This window comes from Gadus morhua, chromosome 18 (genome assembly GCF_902167405.1).
Source record: "Gadus morhua chromosome 18, gadMor3.0, whole genome shotgun sequence".
NCBI lineage: Eukaryota > Metazoa > Chordata > Actinopteri > Gadiformes > Gadidae > Gadus > Gadus morhua.
Window position 1 is genome coordinate 21,773,527 of NC_044065.1, and position 11,789 is coordinate 21,785,315.

General features: G+C 47.4%; 1 protein-coding gene across 1 annotated transcript in view; it reads left to right on the top strand.

Moving 5' to 3' along the window:
• Window positions 1-8,688, top strand: part of LOC115531113 (protein shisa-8-like) — a 30,416-nt gene extending 21,728 nt beyond the window's left edge. The window contains exon 5 of the mRNA XM_030340168.1: window positions 4,735-8,688. Within this exon, the coding sequence (XP_030196028.1) occupies window positions 4,735-5,288 (554 nt within the window). The 3' untranslated portion in view covers window positions 5,289-8,688. The remainder of the gene's footprint in view (window positions 1-4,734) is intronic.
• The last annotated feature ends 3,101 nt before the right edge of the window (window positions 8,689-11,789 follow it).

The following is an 11,789-nucleotide window of genomic DNA, read 5'->3' on the forward strand; positions in this document are numbered from 1 at the left end:
GTAAATGAGTAGGCTAATACTAGTACTTTTGCAGGCTGAACGTTAAAATACTTCTTAACTTAGAGAGACCACTCTCTCCCACCAGTCTTGGCTGCGGACGCGCATTCAAATTCCTCTTGTTTGCGGCGGAGGTGGGGGTAAATATAAAGATCGGACGTAGCTGTGCTGGCCTCCTTCTAAATTTAAGGAGCTCTCTCCTGTTGTGCTTTCATTAAAATGAAATTCACAATGGCAAATAGTGATAAGACGTCCATTATGTCGCCGCCGGTCCAGAGATGTGTCAGGTGCGCGAGAGACATAACGGACACTTTTGTTACTGCCATGTATACAGTAGGGGATCACATTTTAGGAACAGATCTATTCCGCATAGAAATCGTTGCGGATCAGATGTGCCAAGTAAACGCGGCTAGTGTTGCGCAGTGTGTCTGTGTTTCAAGTTCGAAGGTGGCCCGCACGTTCAACATACATTAACCTATAGTCAAGTGCCGTGTTGTCCATTATCCCTTATATAACCGCTATGTCAGTGACACAATTAGGCCTAGGCATTTTTTATTCTACAAATTCATATTATAGCCGTGAGAATTGTTAAGAAAAATCACTTCCATAGTCGGAAAACCAAATCATAGGGTAGTTTCACCTGAAATGATTCAAATGGATGCTTACAACTTACCACATTGAATAATATTTTTATATTTATTTTTGACTTGGCCCCATGTTCGTAGGAGAAAACATGGGGCCCCACATATATGGGGGTAAAAGGGATGATGATACATAATATTTTTTAGACAATATGTAGAATCTTTTCACTTACGAATTAACACGGTCGGCTATTTTTTGCCAGCGCGCCACCCTAGCCATATTATGGGCAACCGTGTTCCCCTTGGCTGTGATTTGAACTTTGAATTCCTCGTAGGAGTTCATAATAATACACTGCTAGCCTTGGATGAAATACACCGCTCTCGCGCGATTTTGTTTTGCATAAGGGTGAGTCAAATGACGCGATAAACGCCCCTTTTATGTGAATGCGCATTGAACCTAAAGCGGAAAACCTGGTTCAACTAATTTAATCTAAAGTGAGCTTCGTGGTACCATTTAACTCTGATTGCGAGTTGCGGCTCTGTCGAGCCAGGTTTTCCGAAGAAAGCCTGCGTATGTTCAGCGAGGTTCGTGGTACACCCCCCAACTGGGGAACATCTATTTGTTAATTCACAACACAACCTAGTGGAAACTGGCGTGGAGAGCCAGTGTATTTTAGTCCAGTGGAGCCGTTCTGGCGGGGCTGGGAGATGAGCCCGGGACAAACTGGGATAGCGGAGAAGCTAAAATAGAGAGCTATCCCACCCCCACTAATATCATCCTCCTTTGAATAATATTAGTCATCAGAATGGAGGAGAACAGAAAATGGTTTAGTCAGGAGGACGATTCACTGGTAATGTAAAAGCCTCACTGAAGGACTTGCAAATGGTGGTGATTGTACCAAAGAAGGTTCTGTTCTGTTAATCATTTGGAATTCCCTCGATACTTATGCCGCTTTTCCACCGCACATGTAGCTCGACTCGACTCGACTCGACACGGTAGCAGCACGGGTCGTTTTCCACCGCAAATAGTACCTCCTGGACGTGGGCGGGGCCGGCTGCGCGAAAGGGCCGTGACGTATTTTTGTACGCGACGCAAACAACACCTACACAACCCACACATGGACAGAACCCACATAACAACAATGGAGGACATCGATAACATTACTATTATTAGCTGGCATGTTGAAGAAGTTGAAGAAGTGGAATATGTTGGCTGCGGCGCTGCTATGGCTGTTACCAGCATGGTTGCCATGTCGCTCTCGTGACTTCGTCACACTCTCTGGCCAATCAGTGGCCGGCCGTCTGCCGACGTCACCTTTTAGCATCGGCTCAGCCGCTTGGAACCTAGAGCGAGGCGGTACTAGAAAAAGCAGCCACTTCAGGTACCAGATACCATGTTTTCGCGGTGGAAACGCAAAAAATGCGAGCCGAGTCGAGTCGAGTCGAGTCGTGTCGAGCTGGTACCATGCAGTGGAAAAGCGGCATTAGAGAACAGCCAGTGGGTTTGGTAAGGGTATCAAACAGGTTGCTCCAGATAGGTATTGGAGCAGTGGGTACAATGGCAATCTAGGACATTCACGAGATGTAGGAACGACTATTTGAGCGTCACCAAGGACTTGCACACAAACTACCGACACAAACCACGCCCACACTTTAGAGGGAGACACTTTTTGTGTATTGGACATGCCAATTCGAAAAAAAGTTATTAGATATGTATATCTGTCAATATATCATTAAAGTCTAACAAAGCACGTTTCATCAGAGGTGGCGTGTGGAATCATTGGTACCAGTTAACGTCCTACACACACACACACTATGTGGACCAGGAATGTTTTAAATGATTGAATTGGAATATGAAATATATCTTACTGTGATTGATGACACAAGGGAAGCCTGAGGACATAACGTTATTGTGGTTGAGGTGAGGCCTTTTAAAATATTGATATTTAGTTCAATATGATAATAATGGTTGGGAGTCCAACTGAAGTATGTTTCAGTTAACGCTGGTATTGAGGAATTACCCATTTTGCTAATCCAATAACTGTTTGTATTCTCCATTAGATATTTTCCAACACATTTATATGAATAACTAAAAGGGGAAACTAGATGCCACCAAACCTTTGGAAAAACAACTGTGACATACTGGACTGGTACAGCAGAGCTAGTTTGTGTGTCTCGACACACCTACCCCTAGAAATACCATAGCATTTGACTTAGCATAGCATCATTCTGTTAAGATAAACGATGCTGAACCCAAGAGCAGACGGAGACGATGTTGAATTGTAGAAAAAGGGTTTATTGAATGAGACGTGGGAGCAGGTAGTAGATGAGGTAGCCGGGGGGAGAGCGAGGCAGGCGAGCTGGAGTGAGGGATCCGGATAACTGCTGGCAGAGGAAAACAGAGCTGGGTTGTGGTCAAAAAACAACAAGAGACGAGAGAGCGAGCGCGAGGTAACAAGAATTACTGGAACCAGGCATGGATCATTACCACTGTAGTGCGTAGTACGATCTGGCACCGACAGCAGGGAATCAAAGGGTTTATGAAGGGGAGTTGATTGGAGACGAAGACCAGGTGAGCATGATTGCAGATGAGGACCAGGTGTGAAGTGAGACAGACAGGAGGAGTGGCAGACCAAGGAGGAGGAAACAAAAACACAGCAGACTGCTGTGACCACAACACGTTCTGCATGTTTTTTGGATGATTGTCCTTTAATGTGATTCCTTCCTTTGTCAGCACTATGAATGAACCTGCGTTTCAAGTTGCCTTGCCTTCCCCTGTATTAGCCACCCTTTCCAAACACATTGAACTCATCTATTACCCTGAAACCATGCACATCTTCCCGCAAGAACCTTCACCTTTAAGGAGTCACCTGAATCACTGGCCATCATGTTGGATCGCCTTCAAAACTCCACCCCCATCTTGTCTCTGCTCCTACCCCTTGATCTTTACTGACATCACAGTGGTATATAAATGCCTCCTCTCCAAGCAGGAACAGATTCTAGCTGTAAACCACCCAAAGATATAGACAGAGACAATGTTGTACAACTATGAAATAAGCATGCTTGGTTGAATTTAATGGGAAAAAGCTGCATACACTCACTGAAGCAACCAACCACAGCTATTCACGTGGACATGAATCAGCTAATTTCTACTTTGTTAAATCATGGCCTGATCTGCAACAGGCGAGTGCCGATTTAATTTAGAACAAAAACAACTCAATGTCCCATAATGAGGGTCATCAAGTTACCATCAGACAAATAGACCAAAACAAACTACCGAGAGTTAATAACAAGCCTATAGGCTTTTGCTTTTTCATGATTTGGTATTTGTTGTCAGACATAAATGTTTATGACCTACATACCATTCAATTAAACTGTTTTAATTATGTATTTGACATTCGTCTTTTCCATTTTCACTTTTGCTCTCATTCTTGTTTGCAGTTTAGGGTTTAATTCAAGCTATGTCTCTTTTCCTTTTTACATTCTTGATTTAATGACTTCAAACTATACTCTTCTGTTTTTCATTCTGGTCTGCTTACTCTCACCTCCCTCTCCTTTCTATTGCCCCTTTTCTCTCCCCCACTCTCCCTCTCCTTCTCCCCCACTCCCCCTCACTTCTCTATGTCTCCCTCTCTCGCCCTCCCTCTCTACCCCACTATACCTCTCCTTTCTGTTCCCTCATTCTCTCCCTCTTTTCTCTCCCTCTCTCCTTCTCCTCTCCATGTCTCTCTCCCCCACTCTCCCTCTCCTCTCTCCACCCCAATCTCCCTCTCATCTCTCTTCCCCACTCTCTCTCTCCCCCACTCTGCCTGTCCTTCCTATCTCTTACTCTCTCTTTCCCCCACTCTCTCTCTCTCTATATGCCTCCCTCTCTCCCCCACTATCCCTCTCCTCTCTCTCCCCTACTCTCCCTCTCCTCTCGCCCCCACTATCCCACTCCTTTCGCTCCCTCTCTCTCCCCCACATTCCCTCTCATTTCTCTCCCTCTCTTTCCCCCACTTTCTCTTTCCTTTCTCTCCCTCCCTCTTTCCCTCCCCCACACTACCTCTCCTTTCCTCCCTTTCTCTCTCTCCCCCACATTCCTTCTCCTTTCTCTCCCTCTCTCTCTACCCCACTATCCCTCCCCCTTCTATTTGTCCCTCTCCCTTCCCCCCAGCGGACACGGCGGCGGGCCACTACTACAGGAGCTACCCGCTGATGGACTTCTCTCAGTACCAAGCTTCAGCCGCGGCCCCCGACCCGCTACTGCGCAACACAGAGAAGTCCTTTCTCCACCCGGCTCCGCACGGCCAGCACCCCCCCCACACCCCGCTCTCCATCTCCATCCCCCCTGATCAACTGGAGCACGCCCACCTGCCCAAGGCCACCTCCCACCCCGCCTCCATCTCCAGTTCGGCTTTCAGAGCCTGGGAGCCGCACAGCCGGCAGGTCCAGAGGCAGGCGTCTGCGCCTGGCCGTGCCTCCATCCCCTGCAGTGGGGTGTACCCCTCCTCCCGCAGGCAGGCCTACTCCACCAGGAGGCAGCAGAGCATAGAGAACCTGCCCGATCTGTTCACCCAGCCCTACGCCGGGGCCTACCGCGGGGGCATGGTGGGGGGCCACGCTCAGCAGCAGGAGTACCAGGGGTCTGCTCAGCCCCCTTACTACCACCCCCACCACACCCGGCACAAGAGCTGCTCCACCCATAGCAAGACGGAGGTGACTGTGTGAGGGGAGGAGGCTGGCACCACAGGGGGGCCGTCGCCGGAGGGCTAGCCCCTACAGGGATGATGAAAGAGAGTTGATGGACGGAGAACCTCAATGTTGAGGTACTGAAGCTAAAGGTAGCTGGCTAGTAGAGGACAGAAGGCACAGAATGAGAGATTAAAGGTTGGGTATGGAATTCTCTTTTTTGGCCATTTTTGCAAAATCACTTGAAATCTTTATCCTAACCCACTTACAGCCACTGAGTTAGAAGTACTGACGTGACAATTAAACAAGTCAATCATCTGTGGAACGGGCAGGGCTCGAAAAACTCCAGCCAATGATTTCCAGACCCACCGAGTTGCATTTGGCAGTAAGTACGTCAATCAAACGGTCGTACTGCACTCCCCCTCCCCCGCTCCCCGCGCGTGACCCCTTCGTGCACGTACTCAAAGCTTGTGACCCAGAGCAAGCTTCTGTTTGTTGTTATCCTGCGGTAGCTACTGGAGCTAGCTAACTAGCTAATGGCTTGCTCTCGCGCATCTGTGTTCGCTCGCGCGTCCATGTACTTGGAATGGGTGGAGTCAGAGTCAGTGTTGAAGGAGAGGGGGTAGGACTATTTGAGTTGTGTGTTTTCAAAATCTGCTGGCGTTTCGCAAATCCCATACCCAACCTTTAAGCAGGGAGTTCTCGCTTTAATAAACAAGCAGAACGGGATAGATGGCACTGTTGAATACTGGAGTGGGACTTAATGAAAACACAGAGTAGCTCCGCCCTGATTATTCTAAATTACCGTCCAATTTCCCTGGTGCAATAAGCTTTTCGAGCCGTGTAATTGATTTTTTACAAAATAGTTGCTATCAGTGCCAGCCAGGATAGAGTAAATTAATATAATCGTACATGAATATGTATGGCAGGCCGCGTTAGTGTCGAGTTTGCTGGTCAAAGCACAAAGTGTTAATAGGACAAAGTACTTCTGTTCCACTTATCTTATCAATATATTTAGCTAAAAGACATGACATTTGTTGGAGTTTTGTATGTTAATCTTCTCAATTACTCACCAAGATTATAATACATTAATTATTAGACCCCCTTTGTCTTTCCTTTACCCTCTCCTTCTCTCCCCCCGAAGCAGACAACCCAACAAGACCCACATTCATTCATGTTTTGTGTTTGGTTTTCTTCCAAACATTTTAACAGTGAAATAGAAAATGTAAACAAAGACTTTTTGAACCGGATTGCTATCTCATAAAGGATTTAGTCAATACCGGTCCAGATGTTTTAGGAGGTTAGCGCAGCATCTGTACCCCATGTGACTCCTCAGAAGCAGCTCACAATTATCCCATGTTGCACACTACGCTCTCTCTTTCTCTAGCTCTCTCTCCCTGTCTTCTCTCCCTGGTTTGGTTCTTCCTATCAGGCTGGCGTAGCAGGAGAGTGGACCCCCAGGGAGCCACATTAACTCAGTGGTCAATGACACCATCATGACAGGGCCCCTCAGCCTCCAACGAGAGAAAGAGAGAGAGAGAGAGAGAGAGAGAGAGAGAGAGAGAGAGAGAGAGAGAGAGAGAGAGAGAGAGAGAGAGAGAGAGAGCCCGAGCGAGAGCGGAATAGATAGTGACAGGGGAGAAGCGAGGAAAATAATTAATTAGCTTGATTTATTTTTCTCAAATTCGTATGAATCTTTGTATTTGACATAAAGAAAAGAGGCAAAAGAGGAGAGGATAGATACACAAAAGCCGACATAGGTTGTGAATAACATAAGAGAAGACGAGGCAGAGAGAGCTTGGGGCTATACCCCGTATAAAGAAGAGAATGGGGCAAGAAGGTATGGAGGAGGAAAGGGATAGAGGGATTAGATAATAAATACAAATATAAAGACACACACATTGGTGTTCAATGTGCATCTTCTTCTATGGGAATAAACATGAATGCGCGCCTGGAAGAGAGTTCCATCCACCACCATCAAACCAGCATTTCGGTTGGAACCCAGAACCTTTTAACTAAGCCCACTGGTAGACCGTCAGTCTCCAGCAACAGTGGGAAATGGTGATTTAAAGAGTTATTACCAGCGGAAGGGATAAAGAAAGATTTTTAAGCAATACAAAGTCAGTCTAGTTTTTCCAAGCATTCTGTGTTTGTTTGTATCACTGAAAGGGGTCTTTTTCATAATATTTTCTTCCAGTATGAAATGCATTTTCTTCCACCTAACAACAGTTCCCTTTTAAGCTATTCACAAATCAGGCACAACCAACTAATGGTGTATTTTTCTTGATTTTAAAAATAAGTATTTTTCTTTCTTTCCCCTTTTTTTGTAGAACAATTTAGCTGATAGAAACGGTCGCTAAATGGGGTTAACAGAGGAAAGAATCCAGTGTTGTTTTTTTAAATTAATATGTAGAACTATCTATAAACCTCAACTGTTTCCATGACTTCATTTATTTTCAGAAAGAGCTTATAAATTAAGTCAATGTGTTTTTAGCATCTGAAGGTTTTTCAGAATTATAATAACTAATAATTTGGTCCAACCTTTGAAATGTCACCTCATGTGGAATGTTTTAATGGACGTTATATCAACGGCGTACAGACGGCGTACATTTTTTTAAATTTTCAAATTTTCCAATGGGCAACAGCACAGATTTTAATATAAACTTTGGACATTTTCCAAAAGGTTTATACATTACTTACGAAGAAAAACAGGCAGACTTAAAGCACGATATGGTTGAAACAAGAGGTTGAAACGTGATCACCATCTAGCAGAACGGACCGCCAGAAATTGAACCTTATATTCCGTATGTTTTAATAAGTTTATAATCCCATGAAAATATGAATGGTTGTGCTTTCATTAATTTCATTAACTTTTTAAATTGTGAACATTATCGCTATCTTACTTGTAAACTTTGACTAGTTTGACAGAATAAATAGAAATATTTAATAACTAAGTGAACCTCATCTTCAATCCTTTGACTTAGTTTTAGGGCATTTAGCAGAAGCTTTTATCCAAAGCGACTTACAATAAGTACATTTGTCAGAAGAAAGAGAAACAATATAACAATTGTACAGTTTTTGGTTGAGACTGATATGACAAAATATATTTTTAGTTTTTACCCTGGTTGACACGGGCACTGTTTTATGCTTATACTACATGTTTTGCACAATTAAAAATTAATAACACCCATTTTTCAACAGTTCTAAAAGCGATATTGAACCCTTGGAGAACATTTTTGAGGGTCAAGTGTTGAGTCGATGTGGGGGTGTGATTTACTATATATATATATATATATACACAGACATGTGAAGCAAAGACTTGTATTATGTGTTACTGTTTGTATGTAAAGTTTATTTTTACCCTGAAATGCTATTTATTGAGGATTGTTTATAAACCCATGGTTTTTAAGATTAAATATTAAAGACTGTGAAACCATAACCATGCTCTTTTTATTGTGAAAAGTAAAACATCAACACCATTTTTTATTCAGAAGGAGTGATCTTCGATATATGTCAGGCTCCACTGAGGAGACTGGCAGAATAGAACCCAAAAGCACGACTCAGAGACAAGCAAACACAATGAACTTCCGATCTTTACTTCGTCAAGCAAATCAACGGGGACAGGGCGGAGAATAGTCGGGGGCAGGCAGGATCGGGAAACCGGGGCAGCAGACAGGCGAACGAGGATCCAGAGGGGCGAGACGGGGAACGTAGTCGGGGACAGGCAGGATCGGTAGCCGGGACAGGAGACAGGCGAACGAGGATCCAGAAGGGCGAGACGGGGAACGTAGTCGGGAGCAGGCAGGGTCGGGAAGCCGGGACGGGAGACAGGCGAACGAGGATCCAGAAGGACGAGGCGGAGAACGTAGTCGAGGACAGGCAGGATCGGGAAACCGGAAACCGGAGATAGGCGAATAGCTGGATCTGGCAACAGGTGAACAGTGTTCAGCCAACTTAAAGGCTCCACTAACCACCTGATGCAGCCCAGCTGCGAGGGTGAAGGGGGCATTGCGGACAGACCGTGACAGGACCCCCCCCTCAAGGGACGGCTCCTGACGTCCCACCAGGTTGGTCAGGATGGGCCCGGTGGAAGTCCCTGATAAGGGACGGGTCTAAGATGTTGCGGGCGGCCACCCAGGACCCCTCCTCGATGCCACAGCCCTTCCAGTCCACAAGATACTGAAAGCCTCTTCCATGGCGTCGGGAACTGATGAGTCTACGGACGGTGTAGGCTGGCGCCCCATCGATGAGCCGGGGGGGTGGAGGGGGTCTGGAGGAGGGCTGAAGCGGGCTCTCACAAACAGGCTTCAGCTTGGAGACATGAAATGTGGGGTGAATCTTCATGGATCGTGGTAGACGTAGACGGACGGCCACAGGATTGATTATTCTGGAGATGGGAAACGGGCCCATAAACCTTGGCGCCAACTTCCTGGACTCCACACGGAGCGGGAGATCACGAGTGGACAGCCAGACATGTTGTCCTGGGGTATAGCAGGGGGCCGGAGTGCGACGTCGGTTGGCGGACCGTCGGTAGCGGTCGGAGGTGCGGAGAAGAACCGAACGAGCCTGCCTCCAGGTGTGTCGGCACCTCCGAATAAACGCCTGGACTGAGGGAACCCTGGTCTCACGTTCCTGCTCGGGAAAGAGAGGAGAGAGGCCAGTGGCCGAGCTGGGAAGGGTGTTGTGGGCATACTCCACCCACAGGAGATGTTTAGACCAAGAGGATGGGTTGCGGGAGGCGAGACAGCGCAGGGCAGTCTCCATCTCCTGGTTCATGCGTTCAGCTTGACCATTGGTTTGTGGGTGGAATCCAGATGACAGACTGACCTTGGCTCCTAGGAGGGTACAAAACTCAGACCAAAAACGAGAGGTGAATTGTGGCCCTCGGTCTGAGACCACGTCACAAGGTAGTCCATGCAGGCGGAACACATGTCTTAACATAATTTCTGCAGTGTCTCTGGCGGTGGGTAATTTGGGTAACGGGATTAGATGCACCGTCTTAGAGAAACGGTCCACAACAGTGAGGATAACAGTGTTACCATGAGAGGCAGGTAGTCCAGTGACAAAGTCCAAAGCGATATGAGACCAGGGGCGATGCGGAATCGGCAGGGGTTGGAGAAGACCGGGCGGGGCTTGATGTGAACCCTTGAACTGGGAACACGTTGGACAGGCAGCGACAAACTCCTTGGTATCCTCTTGCAAAGACGGCCACCAAAACCGCTGACGCAGCAGAGCCAGGGTGCGCCTCACCCCAGGATGACAAGCAAGGCGGGAGGAATGACCCCACTGAAGAACCTGTGAGCGGAGACTAGCAGATACAAACAAACGACCACTGGGACAAGAGCTTGGAGCAGGATGCTCCGTCAGGGAGCGCTTGACCTTTTCCTCCACCTCCCAGGTGACTGTCCTGATGACACAGGTGGAAGGGAGAATATTCTCCGGCTGGGAGGACAACGCGTCGGGTTGGTACTGCCGGGATAGGGCGTCTGGCTTAAGGTTCTTGGAACCTGGGCGGTATGAAAGAGAAAAGTCAAATCGGTTAAAGAATAGAGCCCACCTGGCTTGCCTGGAAGTCAGACGCTTGGCTGAACGGATGTATTCTAGGTTCTTGTGATCTGTCCAGACCACAAACGGTAGCTCTGCCACTTCCAACCAGTGTCTCCACTCCTCAAGGGCCAGTTTCACCGCCAGTAATTCCCGATTCCCAATGTCATAATTCCTCTCCGCCGGAGACAGTTTGCGGGAGAAGAAAGCGCATGGGTGGACCTTCTGGTCCTTGACCGAACGTTGCGAGAGGACAGCTCCCAGCCCCCCTGTGTCAGAGGCATCCACCTCCACGATGAATTGACGGCCTGGGAAGACGAGAATGGGAGCAGAAGTGAAGCGTTCCTTTAACTCACCGAACGCCCTCTCGGCCACCGATGACCACCGGAAGGGGACGCTTAGGGAGGTGAGTGCCGTGAGGGGGGCTGCCACCGAGCTGTAGTTCCTGATAAATCGCCGGTAGAAATTAGAGAACCCAAGGAACCGCTGAAGTTCCTTGCGGTTTGAGGGAGTGGACCAACCCGTTACTGCTCTCGTCTTGGCCGGATCCATCTGAACATTCCCTGTACCGACTGTGAACCCCAGGAACGATACCTCTGGGACATGGAACTCACACTTCTCGGCCTTGACGAACAGCTGGTTCTCCAGGAGCCTCTGCAGCACCCGACGCACGTGCTACACATGATCCTGTTTGGTCTTAGAGAAAATTAGAATATCATCCAGATAGACGAACACACAGATGTTGAGCATATCCCGAAGCACATCGTTTAACAGACCTTGAAACACAGCGGGAGCATTGGTGAGTCCAAACGGGTTGACCAAGTATTCATAGTGTCCACTAGGTGTATTAAAAGCAGTCTTCCACTCGTCCCCCTCTCTGATGCATACGAGGTGGTAGGCGTTTCGGAGATCGAGCTTAGAAAAGATGGTGGCCCCTTGCAAAAGTTCAAAGCCTGATGAGATGAGTGGAAGGGGATACCTGTTCTTGACGGTTAT